At 49.0% G+C, this 18,515-nt stretch overlaps 1 protein-coding gene across 1 annotated transcript; it reads left to right on the forward strand.

The window, feature by feature from the left end:
- The first annotated feature begins 14 nt into the window (after positions 1-14).
- On the forward strand, positions 15-17,741 carry MRPL37 (mitochondrial ribosomal protein L37). Its single transcript, XM_055403063.2, has 7 exons — positions 15-424; positions 3,917-4,100; positions 4,188-4,303; positions 9,560-9,745; positions 11,825-11,982; positions 15,275-15,478; positions 17,167-17,741. The coding sequence occupies exons 1-7, from the start codon at positions 79-81 to the stop codon at positions 17,242-17,244; spliced, it is 1,272 nt and encodes a 423-aa protein (XP_055259038.1). The 5' UTR covers positions 15-78; the 3' UTR covers positions 17,245-17,741.
- The last annotated feature ends 774 nt before the right edge of the window (positions 17,742-18,515 follow it).

Genomic DNA, 18,515 nt, shown 5'->3' on the forward strand with positions numbered 1-18,515 from the left:
CGGCCCCTTTCATACCCAGCAGGCCGTGCGCGCGGGAAGATGGCGGCGTCCAGGTGGAGGTCTTGAGAGCAGATTGGCATGGCGTTGGCGTCGGGGCCCGCGAGGCGGGCGCTGACTCGCCCTTGGCGGCTCGGCCTCGAGGGCTGCGGGGTCCCGAGACGCGGGGCGTACGAGTGGGGCGTGCGATCCACGAGAAAGCCGGAGCCTCCTCCCCTGGACAGGGTGTATGAGATTCCTGGACTGGAGCCCATCACCTTCGCGGGGAAGATGCACTTTATGCCCGGGCTGGCACGACCAGTCTTCCCGCCCTGGGACCCCGGCTGGACACACCCGAAGTTCCGCCGCTTGCCCCCGCTGCAGGAGCACCCGCTATACAAGGATGAGGTCTGCTACATCTTCCACCAGGGTTGCCGCCTCCTCGAGGGTGAGGTTCCAGGACGGCCGGGAGTGGACCTTGTTCCTCTACCCAGCACTAACCCCGACCTTCTGTGGGGTTGGGCAAGACTTTGAAACTGTGGGTCTCGGTTTCTTCGTCTGCGAAATGGGCCCGGTATTGAGTCTTATTTCTGAGAATTGTCAGGATTAAGTGGGATGTAAAGACTAGCATGTGTGAGGAAGTTTTGGAGTTTTTGTGGCCAAGTGAAGAGACTTGGGCCTAGCCCTGCCTCTCACTCTGTGTGTGATTTGCAGTAAGTGACTGAAGCTTCTTGAGCCCCTGTCTCCTGTGAAATGAGTGGTTTTGACCAGGTGATTCACAGTGACCCAACTCTTGCACCCTGGAGATGTAACTGTTTAAGAATTAGATGGAGGAGGATCATAGTGCATAGAGACGGCAAAAACAGTGCTTAACCTGCAGGCCTATTGCGTCTTTTCACAGGATCGGTAACTGTGACAGAGGGGAGTGATTTGGCCATGATTTGCTCATAGGTGCACTGTTGTTATCTAGTGAAGCCAGGGCTACACCTCTGGTTTCCCAGATCATGACCTTTGTCAGAGGTCGGAGCTGAGATGTTTTGAGGGAAAGGATCAGGACCTAAAAACCATCTAGTCCCTCTGCACCCTTTCACTCTCACTAAGGACAGGTCAGAATGACTTTAGCCAGAACCATCTGTATGTCTGGGGCAGTACTTGAAATTACGTTCCAGAGTCCTGAGGAGGGTGGTCTCTATTGAGTTCTTCTACCCATTGTTTCCAACTCATTCTTCCTTAGTCCCTAAATCAGGCTGGGGTTAGGACAGGTCCTGAAAACACAAAATGGTCCAGGTAAGTGGGAACAGAATTTTCCAATAAGTAATTAGGGAAGAAAGAGACCTGGCAGGATTTGGGGACTAAGCCAGAGAAAAAAACCCTAGGTTTGAGGAGAAGTCAACTGGCCAACCTCTTAAGCTGCTCAAACCCATTCCTGATAGCTGAAGGCTGTTTTTTTCAGCCTTTAAACACTTCCAGTGTCCTCTCAAGGTGCTTTGAAGGACCTCACAAGACTTGGCACCCTTGCGTGACCCCGGTAACGTTACTATGTGGCTGAATTGCATTAGATGTATTTTAGACGTTAAAGTTAACTTGTTTGACTAGGCTGAAAACATACCCTACGCTTTCACCGTATGCAGAGAGGTTCTGTAAAGTCTATAATAAAATTCTGTAAGATACAGGGCTAGAGAAGCAGATTGGGGTAATGGAGAGATCCTGGGCTTTAATGTAAAGGTTCCCCTCCCAGCCCCATCGCTTACGAGGTTTCAGACTTGAAACAAAGTCCTTCATCTCTCTTGAGTTTCATCCTCCATTTCATGAAATCCCATCCAACTTGCAGATAAAGCTCCTGGCACAGAGTAGATGGTATTATTCATATACTAGTGAACCATAAATTCTTAATATTTTATCCATTTTCAAGTTCTAGGGACAGTTGCAGTGTTGGGACTAAAACTTGGGTTACTGGACCCCCAGTCCAGGGTTCTTTCTGCTGTACCACACTATCAGGAAGTTGAATTTCTAAATATTTGTGTTTCCAACGTATTATGAACCTTACGGTGAAAAGCTTCAATGCCTTTTGTTTGTCACCACAAGAGAAATTGATGGTGTTTTCCTTCAAAGTGTTCTGGGTTTGCTTTAATCCCATAGTTTTTCAAATGAAGATGTGTTCCTGAGTCAGGTGATGTTTTTTCAACTGGAATGAGTAGCCTGCCAATCACAGCAGTCACCAGAGCTCTGCCAATTGATGGATACAGTCGTTAAAAAGAACGCAGTGTTAACTTTGAGAGTTAGAGGACTGGTATTTGGACTTAGTGCAGAATTTAGGCCCCTATGTCTGTGCCTCTTCCTCTTTTAGGGAAGTAGGTTTTGGGGAAAGTGAAGCAAGGGAATTTTGCCTGGCACCGCAAACCCCATCCTGCTGAGAGTAGGGTGGTTAAATTAGTTTTTAAAGACTAAGCACTCTGGATCAAATCTTTGTTCTTACTCCTTTTCCTGAGAAGCATTTTGGGCATCTTACAGAAATTTTATAGTACAGCCAGATTAAAGTAAAAATAGGTGAGGGGATGAGCATAGAAACAGTGAGGTAAGTAAAAAAAAATCCATTCTGTGAGTTGTACTTATATAGGGGAGCACCAGTATTGGCTCTCAGCTTGTTGGCAGTCAACAGATGGTACAGAGATGGGGTCAGTTGACCAGGCCTGTTGCCTTTTTCTGTAAATCATACACACCTGTTTACTTGTTACCTATGGCTACTTTTGTGCTAGAGTGTCAGAGCTGAGTAGTTGTAACAGACAGTATGGCCTAGAAGCTGAAAATATTTACTGTCTGGCCCTTTAAGAAAAAATTTGGCCCCTGATATAGAGAAACATTTTGAGTTAATGTAGTTCACCATGTCCAAAAGACAAAATAGTACTGTACCCGGGAAAAGCCCACCCTTCCTGTATGGAGGCCAAAGAGAAGTTCAGAAGGCCTCGGAGGACCCAGTATAATAAATTGAAAAACATCTTCAGGAGGATTCTTTTGACAAATAGAGCAGTACAGTTCATATGGCCTCTTCATACAAAATTCTGCTTATAATATGGCTCTATAATGAATCTCAGAGGTAGATGCGAAAAATTATCTGGTGCTCCCAAACTCAGCGCTACTCAAGTTATTTATGATACAGAAGATACTTCCATTGATAAAGCTGCTGCTGCTGCTGCTAAGTCACTTCAGTCGTGTCCGACTCCGTGTGACCCCATTTACAGCAGCCCATCAGGCTCCCCCGTCCCTGGGATTCTCCAGGCAAGAACACTGGAGTGGGTTGCCATTTCCTTCTCCAATGTGTGAAAGTGAAAAGGGAAAGTGAAGTCGCTCAGTCATGTCTGACTCGTAGCGACCGCATGGACTGCAGCCTACCAGGCTCCTCTGTCCATGGGATTTTCTAGGCAAGAGTCCTGGAGTGGCTTGCCGTTGCCTTCTCCATTGATAAAGCAGCCTGTGCTTAATGCTTGGCCCGTTTATATTGAATGAAGTATATTTGGCAGAGGTGAGCTTTTCCCATCGGGGCTAGGGTATGGGTTAATAGAAGGGATCTAGGTTTTGAAAGGTTGGCATCTATTGATCTAGGCTTGTATGCTATTGTCTGAATCCTCTATACCTACAGACAGAGTATAGACGACCCTTGCCTGCAAGGTTCAGTCTCACTATCTCATCCATTTTAATAGCTGTTTGAATTCTTCCTGTGGCAAGTACTCTATGTCAATCTGTTTTAAAGCAGATGGTCATTCCTGGAGCTGAGTTGAAATCTGGTTCTCCTGGCTTCTGCTCTTTATTTTTAGTTCTGTCCCCTCAGATGTCATCTCCCTCTCAAGGCTGCTCTTTCCCCAGAATGCTCCTGGGCAGGCATTAAGCATCTTTTCCTGAATCACCTTTTTTTAGTGCTTGTTTTTTGTAATTTACCCTAAAGGTGTAAAGCAGGCCCTCTGGCTTACCAAGACCAAGTTGATAGAAGGCCTTCCTGAGAAAGTGCTTAGCCTTGCTGACGATCCGAGGAACCACGTAGAGAACCAGGATGAACGCGTGCTGAACGCGATCTCTCACGCTCGTCTCTGGCACTCTACCGAAGAAATCCCCAAGAGAGAGACCTACTGGTAAGTCTCCCCTGAGTCAGTGAGATTTCCTACTGATGGATCTTGGAGTCATCTTTACACCTCCAAATGTCTCTTCTTTTCTCCAAGCCCAGTCATCGTGGACAGCCTGATCCAGCTGTGTAAATCGCAGATTCTCAAGCATCCTTCTCTGGCCAGGCGGATCTGTGCCCACAACAATATGTTATCCACCACCTGGAAACGAGGTTAGTCCTCCTGTACGCCAGAAAGGCCCTGTCTGTTCCTTGTCTTTCTGCTCTCAGCCCCACTACCAGCTTATGTCCCCATCCTTGCTGCCACACTTATTCTCACTCCCATCCTTCATGGTCCAGTTCTGTGGCTCAGACACATCCTCAGTGTCATTAGTTTTTGCCCAGCCTTTTTATCTTTTAATCATTTCTTTCCAAGACTTAATTCACACCATATCAGTTGAGTGCCTCCAAGTGCCTAAATGTTGACGATAAGTTATAAAACACAGTCTGCACTCACAAAGCTCATATTCTACTGTAAGAGCCTTCTTCCTCTCATGCTTTTTTCCTCTTCCAAATCCACTTTCTGCAAAGCTGCTAGAGTGATCTTTCTAAAGTGCAGGTTCTCTCTGTTCCTTCGCTGGTTCAGATCTTTTATTGTCTCCTAATAGCTAACAGTTTATGGTGGTATCCAAGGCCTTCTGGGCTTTGACCACCAGCTGGTCTTTCTGGTCTTATCTCTTGCTCTGCTGTCCCCACCTCGATTCCCATGTTTATACTTGGCCACTTGCAGCTTTTTGGCATCAAGCTTTGCATTTGCACGTGCTGTACGTTCTGCAGGGACTGTTCTTTTCTATTTTCCCCGCTTGACTAATTTCTGCTTGTCTGCATGACTTAGCTCAAGCCCACATCTCATGCAGATCCAGAGATCAGCTCTCTGCTCCTTTTGTCCATATGCCTACTTTGTCACAGCGCACATTATACTATATCATGTTTTGTGATTGTCTAGTATCTTTTCTGTCTGCCCCACTAAACTGTGAGCTTCTGATGATAGAGACTGTGTCTTATTTGTCCACAGTATCTAACAGTGCCACGCAACAAGTGCTGACTGAAGGGACGGGTGAATCAATACCAAATCCCAGGTGTTTTAGGTAGGGCTGTTCCGAGAACACAGGTGTTGTCCTTGGTGGAACCCTGGAGCAGGGAAGCCAGCTGTGGAACAGTTTGGGTGTTTAGGACATCGACTTGGTCAGGCTTCACCAGTTTGCCCCTGTGAGTATGGACTTCCTGGCAAAGAGTCAGCTTTGCAGAGGTAATGGCACCACTAAGGAAATTAGTGAACCTCATTAATAGAGGAGTGCTTGTTGGCCCATTATCAAGTATTACCTCTAATTAAACTGCCCCATTTGGAGCTGTCACTGGAGAAGGGATGTGGAGGGAATTGAATAGGAAACCACAGTAGAGTATTCTGCGGGGAGAATCTAAAACCCAGGGTTACGAGAGGTCCAGGCACATTTATCTTCCTTGCAGATTATATGCGAAGAAACAGGAAGTACTTGAGAAAACTGTTCTTGAAGTGTGGGTTTGAGGTGTTTTAACAGGTGGGTCAGAGTTTATCCATCCACAGATGTAGTATTCCTTTTTGCATAGCCAGTAAGGGAGGAACACACGTTAATTAAATGACAGTGCTGTTGGTCAGACCAGTTTTTAGACATACAGCATCGTCAGCCTCGGTCCAGTCCCATCACATTGTGATTGTAGTATTTGATTTGTATTTCTGAAAACTCAAGGACCTTCAGAGAAAAATTTGCCCCCGTGGAGAGTCCGTAGGAGGCCGTTGTCCAGGGGGCTTTCTAGATGGCGTTCATCTTGCTGTGGGCACCTCTGTGAAGGGGATCTGCTCAGGTTCACAGCGGCAGGCTTGCTGCTTAGTCAGATGTGCGTTCGCTTTCTCATACACCTGTGTCTCCTTGTGGCGAGTATGCTCATCTGACTTAAGTGAGGCTTTCTAACTGGCTCATTTTGTTTAACTCTGAGTTACTGAGGTCAGTTGAACCCTTTTCCTGGGTTTAGCAGCCTTTCTGCTTAGCGTGTCGCCTCAGTACTCTTCTCTCCATCCTTCCTTCCTACTGTATCGTGCTCCAGTTATCTGCACTGACTTCCCCTAACCTCTGCCATGCAGCAGCAGGCTTCTGTACCGTGGAACATATTACTCCTCCCTTTTCTTTGCCTGGCAAACTCTGACCCAGTAGTTTTCAACCAAGGGTGGTTTAATCCTCTAAGGGAGATCTGGCTTTGTCTGGAGACATTTTTGTTTGTCCTGACTTGAAGCAGAGCTGGGGCTGGTAGTGAACGTTCTGTTGGCGTCTAGTGAGCAGAGGCCAGGGATGCTGCTAGATACCTGCAGTGCACAGGACAGCCTCCCTCACCAAAGAACTACCTAAAATGCAAACAGCACCAAAGTCGAGAAGCTCTGCTGTTATCCATCTTTCTGAAGCAAGTTTGAAGGCGTTTCGGGCAGCTTCCCAGGCCTCCCAGAGGAGGTCGGTTTCCCCACCTCTGCTGTCTCCCAGTGCTGGAGCACTTAGTCCCTCGTCAGCCCTTGAGAGGAACTCTGCTCAAGGGAGTTAAAACTGGTCCCCCGTGCAGAGCAGATGCTTGGGAAGATTTGAACCCACAGCCTCGGAACCCACAGAGATCACCAGGCCTCACGGTTCACTGGGAAGAACACAGGGAAAAGAGTACACTGGTCAGTCCCTCTCTCAGGAAACCCAGGAGTAACACCTTAACCAAAGTTTTCTGGTTTTTTCTTTTATATTTTTTTTAGGATAAAAGCTTTATTTTTAACCTTTTTTAAAAAATTTATTTTATATTGAAATATAGTTAATTTTAAGATATTGTGTTTCAGGTATACAGCAAAGTGGTTTAGTTATCTGTATACATATTTTCCTTTCAGACTTTTTTCCCATATGTTATTACTGTGGGTCCTTGTTGACTATCTATTTTATATATATAGTAGTGTGTATTTGTTAATCTCAACTGCCTAATTATCTCTCCCCCCACCCCCATTCCCCTTTGGTAACCATGAGTTTGTTTCTAACTCTGTGAGTCTGTTTCCATTTTGTAAATAAGTTAGTTTTTTTAGATTCCACATGTAAGTGATATCATGATCCTTGTCTTTCTCTTTCTGACTTCAGTTAGTATGATGATTTCTAGGTGCATTCGTGTTGCTGCAAACGGCATAATTTCATTCTTTTTTATGGCGAGTAATATTCCATTGTAAGGCTTCCTTGGTGGCTCAGTGGTAAGGAATCCGGGTCGATGGACATTTAGCTTGTTTCCTTATCTTGGCTGTTGTAAATAGTGCTTCAGTGAACATCAGGGTGCATATGTCTTTTCAAAGTATGGCTTTCTTTGTGTATATGCCCAGGAGTGGGATTGCTTGATCATATGGTAGCTCTATTTTTAATTTTTTAAGGAACCTGCATGCCATTCTTCACAGCGGCTGTACCAATTTACATTTCCATCAACAACGTAGGCGGGTTCCCTTTTCTGCACACACTCCCCAGCATTTATTGTTTTTAGGCTTTTTGATGATGGCCATTCTGACTGGTGTGAGGTGATACCTCATAATAGTTTTGATTTGCGTTTCTCTAATAATTAGTGATGGTTTGGTACTAAGTCGTGTCTGACTTTTTTGGGACCCCATGGACTGTATTCTGCCAGGCGCCTCTGTCCATGGGATTTTCCAGGCAAGAATATTGAAGTGGGTTGCCATTTTCTTCTCCAGGGGATCTTCCTGACTCAGGAATCAAACCCAGGTCTCCTGCATTGCAGGCAGAGTCTTTACCTACTAAGCTCTCTGATATTAAGTATCTTTTCATGTGCTTTTTGGCCATCTGTATGTCTTCTTCAGAGAAGCATCTATTCAGATCTTCTGCCCATTTTTTGATTGGGTTGTTTTTTTGATATTGAGGTACGTGAGCTGTTTGTATATTTCGGAGATTAATCTCTTGTTGGTTGCATTGTTTGCAAATGTTTTCTCCCATTTTGTGGGTTGTCTTTCGTGTTTTTTTTATGGTTTCCTTTGCTGGGCAAAAGCTTTTAAGTTTGAATAGGTTCTAGTTTGTTTTTTTTGTTTTCATTAGGAAGTGGATAGGAAAATGTACTACTGCAATTCATGACAAAGAGTGTCCTACTGGGTTGGCCAAAAGGTTTGTTCAGATTTTTCTGTAATAAACCTGAACAAACCTTTTGACCAACCTATTACCTGTGTTTTCCTCTGAGTTTTATAGTATCTGGTCTTCCCTCCAGGTTTGTGCAGTCTTTCTAGTGGGAAGGACTGGCGCTTGCCCATTGGTGGGTGGAGCTGGGTCTTATCCCTCTGGTGGGCAGGGCTCTGTCAAGGTGTGTGTTTAGAGGTGGCTGTGGGCTCAGGAAGACTTTAAGCAGCCTGTCTGCTGATGAGTGGGACTGTGTTCCTGCTCTGTGGTTGGTTGACTGGAGGGTCCCATATGGGCTCTAGGGTGGGGCCAGGACTTGGCATCAAAATGGCAGCCTCCAGGACAGCTCATACCACATGAGTACTCCCCAGTACCTCTCCACATGGGTTTCCTTGACCCCGGTGTGACCACAGCTGCCCCTGCCCCCGACCTCTTCCCCCCCGAGACCCTCTAAGGTCAGCAGTAGGTCTGGCCTCGGATCCTGTGAACTCAGTGCTTCTTCCCCTGGGTCCTCCTGGTGCTCCTGGAAGACCCTGCGTCCACCTTCCTGGAGTGGCATTGGTTTCTGCTCCAGCCCTTTTGAGACTCTGCAGTCAAGTCCTGCTGGCCTTGAAAGACAGATGCCCCGGGGCTTCCTCCTCCTGATGCCAGACCCCCAGGCAGAGGAACCTTTTGTAGGGCTCAGAGCTTGAGAACCTCTGTGATGCGATTATTTTCCAGTTTGTGTCTCACTCACTTAGCGGGTATGGGATTTGGTTATGTCACAAATGTAACATTCCTACCGTCTTGTCTTTGACTTTGTAAGTAGAATGTCTTCTTTGGTGATATTCCAGTCCTTTTTGATGATAGTTCTGCAGTTAGCTGTTCCGGTGTTTTGTGAGGGGAGGTGAGCTCAGGTCCTTTCTCCACCATCTTGTCTTCATGTCCCCTTCTAGTCTATAGAATGAATATCACTAGATTGAACTCCAGTCCTGTTATGTGCTTTTTCTGTGACTTCAGCCTGGCCACTTAGTCTCTTGGATCTGATGTTACTTGTCTACTCCAAGGAGTAGCAGAGGCAGAGGATGGCACCCAGACATGAAGAGCAGGAGGCTCATCTGCTTATATGATAAGCACAAGGATGAATTTCCAAAGTTGTGTTTTCTGTGATGAGGCAGATCAGATAGTGAAGCTATAAAAGACTTGAGGAGCCCAGCAGGATGAAAGCTTTTGACTTTGCCTAGCTAAGGCTTCAGACCAGGTTAGACTAACCGCCTTTCTCCCCGTTTAGAGTCTACTCTGATTCAGGTCCATGGTTCCAGTGGAGCCCAGCTGAATGCCAAAGATCCTCTGCCTCCCATTGCCCCCCGAGAGGAAGTGGAAGCTACTAAGAATCATGTTCTCGAGACTTTCTATCCCATCTCTCCCACTATCAGCCTTCAGGAATGCCATATTTATGATGTGAATGACGACACGGGTAAGTATCAGACCCTTTGGCTTTTAGGCAACATGCAGATGAGGGACAGGCTTTTTCCAAAGAGAAAGGAAGCATCGAGTACTTACTTTGCGTTAGGATCTCGTGCATTTTCTCCTCAGAGCTGTGTAGCAGCCCTGTGAGGTAGGAGCCCTAAGGAAACTAAGACTCTGGGTGGTTGTGATTGACTCAGAGGCTGACTTGACTTTTGACCCCTAAGAAGTCATTCTGTTGCATCAGTTTTAATGGGTGGCTTGAGGGGCTTTTGACCAGGCATCAGATGTTTCCTTTATTTATAGTTCTCTTGAAAGATACCCCCTCTCTGTGCACCCTATAAACTCTGGCCAACCTTCTGCTAGGATGGAGGAAGCTCACAGTCCTTTAATGGGGCTATTCATCCCACCGCCCTTGAACAAAGCACCACCACTTGCCCACTGAGACACGATAGAAGCTAAGGAGCCGGCCCGGACAGCCCCGCAGTCCCCGCCGTTCAGCCGGCCACTGTGAACTGCAGTGTCTCCCTCCTTAACCTCCCTTCCTTTCCGCAGCCGTGCCTCCGTCAGTCCGCTGTCTCTCACCCAGCCCGTTTCCCCAGTCCCCTGACGGGCTGGTGTGACCCGGGCTATTTCCTCTCTCGTCCCTCTAGTTCACAGTTCCAGAGTAGTCTTTCTAGAACGTGGATTTAATCCCATCGCTCTGCATGCCCATCTCCCCACTGCCTGTTGGATAAAGTTTGAACTCCGTAGCTTATCACACAGGGGCCTTCACATCAGCCCCCTGCCCCTCTCTCCAGCCCCGGCTTTGTCTCCTCCCCCGCAGGCTCCCTTTATTCCCACTGTCCTTTTCTCGCCACCGTGCTCTGGCACTTTCTTTTCCCTCTGCCTGCGCTCTGACCTTTCACCCCTCTTTCTCTTCAGCTAAATAACTACTCATCTGTCATAGTTCGCCTTCGGACTCACTTCTTCCCCGAAATGCTCTGCAACCTCGCAGTCTGGTCAGGGCCCTTTGCTCTGTCCTCGCCCAGCCCCCTGGCTCCCCTCGTGTCTTGACATGTCCCTCTGCGTGGATGTGATCAGTTTTCCTGTCCGTCTCCCCTCTAGACTTGGTGAGCTCCTCAGAGGCAGCGGCAGGCACTGTGTCGGCTCTGTCCCTGGTACCTGTCTTGGAGCTTGTCACAGAGCCAGTGCTGAGTGACGCGTGCTCACGCGTGCGGAGGAACTGAGGCAGATAGGAAAGTCGGGTCTCTCTTAAGGGATGCCCTCCCCTGGGGTTTTCAGAGCCCACACTTTCCCAGCCTCTTTCTTCCTCTATTTCGTCCACGTTTGCCAGTCCCGGTCCTTCACTGTAGAAGCCTCCCACTTCCGAGGGTTTGCCCATGGCCACGCAAGGGAAGAATCGGTGACCCGGCAGGGTTGTGGCTGAGATGAACGAGTGCTGAACTTTGATTCTCAGCACTGTGTTGTGGGGAGGAGACCCCCTTTGTTACTAATAATGAAGTGTTTTGCAAGTGATTTGCTTTTTAAAAAAATAATTACCATAGGTTTCAGGTTATCTTTCTAATATCACTGCATTTGTATGCTTGATTGAATGAGAAAGGGGTGGGGTTAGAGCTAGCCGGCAAGAATCACCTGGAACAGGTAAACGAACATTTTCTATAAAGAACCAAATGGTATTTTAGGTTTTGTAGGCCACATATAGTCTCTATCACAGCTATTTAATAGATATATGTAAATGAGTGGGTGTGGTTGTGCTCTGGTAAAAATTTTGTTTTCAAAAACAGGCCAGATTAGGGACTTCCCTGGCAGTCCAGTGGTTAGGACCTCATCTTCTGAGGCAGATTCTCTCCCTGGTCAGAGAGCTAAGATCCCATATGTCTTCTAGCCAAAAAACCAAAACCTAAAACAGAAGCAATATTGTAACAAATTCAATGAAGACTTTAGAAACAGTCCACAACAACAACAAAATCTTAAAAAAAAAACCCAAAATATGTTGTGTCTGGCACTAAGCTAAGGTGGGGTGACTTTCCTGAGGCTTTGGGTGGGCCAGTTAACCAGTCCCTCCACATGATGACGTGTCTTGCAGGATTCCGAGAGGGCTATCCTTACCCCTATCCCCACACCTTGTATTTGCTGGAGTCAGCCAACTTACGAGCACACCGCTTTCAGCCAGATCAGTTGCGGGCCAAGATGATCCTGTTTGCCTTCGGCAATGCACTGGCTCAGGCCCGGCTCCTGTATGGGGTATGTATGTGGGGAGACCACCAAGCAGTCTTTTCATTGTGTCGGTTTCCTGCCCTACCCTGCTCAAATGAGAGGAAGTATGGAGGGAATTTTTGCTTGACTGAAGAGTTTCAGGGAGAGGCACTTCCACTCACCCTACCATCTTTCGGGGACCTTTCGTGTGTCTGTCTTTACATAAGACGCCTCATCACAATAGCCCAGAAGGTTTCATTGTGATCCGCATTTTTCAGATTATACTTCTGAATCCCAGGAAAGCTAATAAGCAGCTTGTCCAGCATTACACACAGTAAGTGGTGGAGAAAGGATTGGAACCAGGTGGTCTCAGCTCTGGAGGCTTCAGTTACATGTCCCCAGCACTCTGCCTCTGAACTGTACTAATGGAGGCCGAGCACAGGACTTTGTCAGGAAGGCAGGAGATGGCCCAGGCTTGCCTGCCCTCTCAGGACAGTTTCTGAAGACCCAGCATACCACTTGGATGGTTGCCCCTTGATTCTAAGAGCAGGTCTCAGGGACCTAGATGTTATAGAATGCAAGCTGACTGGTTGTTAAACACAGTGCTGTCCCAAGATTGGAGGAAAGCCTGGCCGGCGAGCCAAGGCCTCCAGGCAGGGGATAGCAATACCGAAGTCCCCACATAGGCCTGGGACGCCAGACCCCTGGTTTTGTGTGTGTGTTGGAAGGTAGAGGGGAAGAATGTTTTTGAGAGCTTCTGTCAGGCTCCCAGGTCTTGATTAGAACCTAAGGCCCTCCAGGAGGAGCAGTGAACTTCGGAATGTTCTGTTTCTCATCCTCCTTGGTCTAGGAACTAGGTGGGGTTGGTACAGTGTGGTTAGCCTGATGAGATAGGGAGCAGAATGGACCTTGTCTGTATTGAGCATCTGCTACATGCCAAACATTTAACTCGGGCTCCTTATAGCAGTGGTTCTCAAAATATAACCCTGGGTTGTTAGCAGCATGAACACCATCTAGGGACTTGTTGGAAATGTGAATTCTCAGACCACCTGACATCCTGCATCAGAAGCTCTGGGGGTGGAGCCTGGCAGTCAGTTTTAACAAGCCCTCCAGGTGATGCTGGTATAAGCACAAGTTTGAAAACCACAACACTAAAATTTGAGAACTACCGCGTTATTTAATCCTTAGAGCAGCCCCCTTGTGGCAGATACTAGTAGCTTCATTTTACAGATGAAGAAACTGAGGTTCAGAGAGACTCAGTAACTTCCCCAGGGTAACACAGCTAAGAGATTAACAGCTGTTGTATCTTTATATGACGTTTTTGTGTCTTTCCAGTCCTTGGGAGGTTATCTTAATTCCTATTCTCTGACATATTTTTTGAAGGCTCTGGAAGGTTGGGTAACTTGCCCAGGACCATACAGCTAAAGAGTAGGGAGGCAGGCATTGGTACCCTGATCTCTCCAGCCTCAGGGGACTTGCTGCCTCCTGACTGTGGGGCAGGAGAGGGAGGCAGAGAGAGTCACATGCCAGGTCCCAGGCCTGCAGGCTCATCATAGCTCCTGTGCCAGCAGAGCACGGTAGCAGTGCTGTCGCTGTTTGCCACCCAGTTGGGTAGGAGAGGGGGCCTCCCCCAGCCCCTCCAGGTACAAACTATTCCTGGGGTGTGACGTTGAGCAATTATGGGAAGAACCTCTGTGTAAAAGGTAAAATTGCTGAGAAATTTATGTACTACCTGCAGTTTTATTGATCTGTAGAGGGAGATAAGAGTCAATACAGAATTCTCAGCTAACACTTAGAGGTACTTTTCTTTTTATTTATTTCTCATTCAGCTAAGAACAGGTATTTCTAAGGCCAACAGTCCCAGTGTGGCCCTCACTGTGGTCTGCCATTAGCTATTCCTAATGTCAGATTCAGCCCTAAAGCGGTGAATGTAGTAGGCAGCATCTTTGAATCAAGGATGCTTTGCTTCACGGGGCCTGCCTATTGACTCTTTGTCCAGTGGGTAGTAGTCATCAGACTGGATTCCTGCAGACTCAGCAGAGTGAACATATGACTTGTCATCGAAACTGGAATACTGTTGAGTGTGACAGAGGTGCTACTGTCAGGTGCACTGGGGCAGTAGGTGTAAACCAGAACAGTAAGATTTTAAGAGATTTAGCAGCCTGGGTCTTGTCCTGGATAACCTTGAGCAAGTTACACCGCCTCCCTGAATCTGTTTCCTCATCTGTTAAATGTGTATGCCGTGTCGTACCACACTAAGTCACTTTAGTTGTGTCTGACTCTTTGCGACCCCAAGGACTGTAGCCTGCCAGGCTCCTCTGTCCATGGAATTTTCCAGGCAAGAATACTAGAGTGGGTTGCCGTGTCCTCCTCCAGGGGATCTTCCTGACCCAGGGATCGAACACATGTCTCCTGTGGCTCCTGCAGAGCAGCGGACTCTTTACTGCTGAGCCACCGGGGAAGAGCCCTAAGTGGGTATATACCACTGGGTTTATGAGATTAGAGGCGGCTGTGTAAAACTGCTGTGATGCCCAGGACGTGAGAGGCCTTTAGGGGATGGTTGCTAGAATGTTACTGTTACCAGTGGCGTTGACTGAGAGAGATAATTAGCACACGTGTCGACTGGCGAAAGCCTGTGGCTGACGTAGCTGGAGTGGACACTCAGGAGTCTGACACGCTCAGAGTTGCATTTTGAGAGCCCAAAATGAGGTGAGATGCCTGCCTGCAGGCTTAGGATGTTCCAAGAAGCCCGGCCCTGAAGGTTGAAGTAAGGCGGAGAGAAGGTGTGTCTGACTGAGCACTCACCACTGTGGGTGCTGAGGTCACATGTCATTGTGACCTCAGACAAGTCGCCGCCTCAGCTGGTCTGTCTCCTCAACCGTCAGATGGAGTGAGAGCTGAATGAGATCATGTCTGTCATGTGCACTGACCCTCCAGGTCAGCATTTGATAAGCGTTCATTGTCACCGTCAGGTTACAGCACGAGTTTGGGGGGTTTCCCGTCGTTAACCTCCCAGCTCATCTTCCCTCACTGTGCAGCTTGCCTGGCAGTCGCCTCTCAGGGGCAGGAATTAGTACTTTAGTGCGCTCAAGTTGAAGAGCAGGCACGCCGGGGCCGCGATTGATCTGAGCCCAGGGAGAGCCAGGCTGGGTGTGTGCGAGAAGGCCTAGCCCTGGACAGCGCCGTTAGCTCCACCTTCTGTTTTCATCTTTCATTGTAGGAAAACCACTCAGCGGGGTAGGGGGTTATTTAAAAGGCCAGAACTAGAAATTGCCTGGTTTGTGCCGTTCTTATGCCTTGCCATTTCTGATTGCATTTACTTGTCCTCTTTTCCTCTCAGCACGATCCTAAGGTTTTGGAGCAGCCAGTAGTCGTGCAGAGCGTGGGCACCGATGGGCGTGTCTTCCAGTTCCTGGTGCTGCAACTGAACACCACAGATCTGGCCTCCGAGGAGGGCATCAAGAATCTAGTCTGGGTGGAGTCTGATCAGCTCCTCTATCAGCACTTCTGGTGTCTCCCAGTGATCAAAAAGAAGGTGGTTGTGGTAAGTCCAGCCATCTCTGGCTTGGTGATTAGACCGGGGCCGTGGCTCGTCCTCCCCAGAGAGGGCCTGGCTTGGGGTTGAGGGCGTGCTTGTGAGTGGAGCACTGGCTGCAGGAACCCCACGTTCAGGACTTCTGTCTGCCTGGAGGGCTGCTTCAGCCCAGCCTATCACCTAAAATAGCACTGTCCACCCTGGGCCCGCCCAGCTCTCCGCACTCCCCTCTGCGCCCGCACTACGCCCACTCCTCTCGGCTCTGTCTCCAGTTGCCTGCGCAGCTCAGGACCCTAGTTAAGTGCTGCTCTTTCAGAGGCGCCTCCTTCCTTCTTGCACCCCATTCCCTCTTCCCCCACTCGCCCTCCCCTTTTCTCTCGCACCTGGTTGTCCTTACTTGTCTTTCCAGGTTTAGCCTAAAGACCAGCATCCCAGTCCCAGCCTTGCTTGAGTTCCTCGGGTAGGTCGCCGTGGCCTGGATGCCCCCATCACGGCGCAGTCACGCTGCTGTCCTGCGGTTGTCTGTTCGTGTGCTCTGCTCCTCCGTTACACTGAGCCCTGAGCTCCTGGAAGGCCGAGTCCGTGAATGAGGTGTCCATTCATTTCAGTCCACAGATGGGGAGTTCCTCCGTGGACTGTCCCTCACTGCCGCAGCTCCCGTGCTCCGCTCTGAGACCAGGCCTGTGTTCTGTGCGCTGGGCAGTGACGCTATCTTAACGGATTCATAACACAATACCAGGCAGTGAGAAAGCCTGTAGAGAGCCAGGATTGGGGGTGAGAGAGAGCAGCGCGGGTGTACTGCTGCATCTGTGGCTCCCTAGCTGTGTCTCACGCAGGGCCTGAGTAGATTTGCTTCATGTGGGGTTGCTGAGTCTTGGAACATCATCCGTATGTCAGCTGAATGACGAGTTCTATCAGTGTTGATACACTCTCGAGATGCCCGCTGGCATGAGCCCTTCTCTGTGTCCAGACCCTGCTCTGTGTCCCTCGCCTGAGCCGCCGCGCCGGCCGCCTCCACGCTCTGTGCTCTCAGTTGTCCTGTCTCTCTGTCCCCTTTGCGGCTTCAGGCCCTTTTCCTTCCATGAGTGTGACTTAGTGCCAGGCCTGTCCTGCTGTGGTCACGTGGCTCCTCCTCACCATCTCTAGTACTCATTCATACATGTTCCCTTCTGTGTATGGAAGTCAGTGAGTTATGTTACTCTCCTGCTTCCTTAGCATCTTTTTCCTACTTCGTGATGAGGCCTGTCACCCTTCATTACCACTATTTGCACCCCTGGCTGGAAGCTCCTTGAGGGTGGGAGCCAGATTCAAGTCACTATTGGGTTTCCAGCGCTGGGCACAGCTCATACAGAGAATGCGCCTGATAAGTGTGTGTGGGATGAGTGAGGGATTCTCGTCCCTGGGAGTTAAAAGGAGCAAATGAAACACTTTCTCGTGGTGGTTGAGTTGAGCAGGACTCTGGACCAGGGCAAGGTCGGCAGATAAGTTGGCCTAGAGGCGCGGAGATGCCTCGTGTCGTCCTCTCGAGCCCAGCCCCCGCCTGGCATCGCTTGGCACCAGCTCCCCAGCACTCCTTGATCGCAGGAAAAAGAAACAGTTATTATCCAGGCGCTTAGGATTTACTTAAAACCAACCTTTGTTTTAATTGCTGCCATTAAACCTAGTAGCAAGATCCTAATGGGCTGTTTTCTTTCCAGGAACCTGTTGGGCCGACTGGTTTCCAGCCAGAGACATTCAGGAAGTTTTTAGCTCTGTATTTGCACGGTGCTGTGTGAGCCAAGGACTCTTCTGAGGCTGCAGCCACCTGCGCCCCTCTCTTCCTGAGGATCCTGGGGCCTGGACGGTGCCTGAAGCCGCAGCGCTCCTTTGGCTGGTGGTCTCGCCGACAATAAAAGAGCCCTTCCGGCGCACCGGAGCCTGTGTTTGTTGTCAGGGTGCTTTCAGGTGGGGCACCCACAGCTGTGCACAGGCCCTGCCCCTGAGTCTGCCTCTTGCACAGGCCAGCCCTGGAGCCTCACCCGCCCCAGCTTTGTCTGTGACCCAACTTGTGACTTTACATAAGAATCTTCTCTCTGAGTTTCAATTTCATCATCTGACAACTTGGTGGCTAATGTCACTTACATTGTTTTACAGACTGTAGATTATGTGTATGTAATGTTTGCTTTCTGTTAGGTGCTCTGGAATGGTCACTGGGTTCTGTGGGAATTATTTAAATTGTGGACACATTCCACAGTGACTGCAGGAAATCTGAATAGAATATTCATTGTCGGTTTCCCGCTAGTATCTTGGTTAATGGACTGAGTACATCCCTGGTTCAGCTGACCTCTGTTCAGATAACATCAAGCCCTGCTCTGGTCCAGGCAGCTTATATGCAGCAGCTTGTTTAGTCCTCACACAACCCTTGTAAGGTAAGTGTCGTTTCCACATACAGGAAAAGTGTTGAGAGTGCCTGCTGTGTGCCGGGCTCCCTTCCGAGCCCCGTAGTTGAGGAGGCGCAGGTAGTGTAAGGAATCACTGAAGGTCACACAGCTGATATTTTAGGTCCGCTCCCTTAGGAACCTCTGAGGTAGAGATTTCCTGGGGAAAGCTTGGGAGAGCCTTAGGGATCGGCCCCCATGGGAAGACACAGTAGTGGCATCAAGTGGAAGAGGGACTGGGCTCGATGGGATTGTACCTGAAGCCTCGGCTGATTCCGAGCTCCGTGGGCACCCCCGTGAAGCCGAGGTGCGGAGCCTTTCCATGAGCACCAGTGGTGCGTCACCAGTCAGCGGACACACTGCTCCCGCCGCAGGAGGGACCTTGTGAGGTGGCTTTGTTGGGGCTGAGTGTGACTCCTGAGTGGCTTTGCTGAGAGCAGGCAGCGAGGACACTTGCTGCTACAGGAGGAAGTCCGGGAGCCCACGCCAGCTCCGTCCATGTCAATGCTGTTTCCAGCCCCGCGCGCCTCTGACTCCCAGGCTGTGCTCCTGACACTCTACAAGGTGCCTTTTAGGCTCAGCTGGGTGGGGATGGGGGCAGCAGGAGGCTTTGCCAGGAGGAGGACAGA

Source organism: Moschus berezovskii, chromosome 4, assembly GCF_049115385.1.
Source record: "Moschus berezovskii isolate FMDL1 chromosome 4, NW_MosBer_1.0, whole genome shotgun sequence".
NCBI classification, from domain to species: Eukaryota; Metazoa; Chordata; class Mammalia; order Artiodactyla; family Moschidae; genus Moschus; species Moschus berezovskii.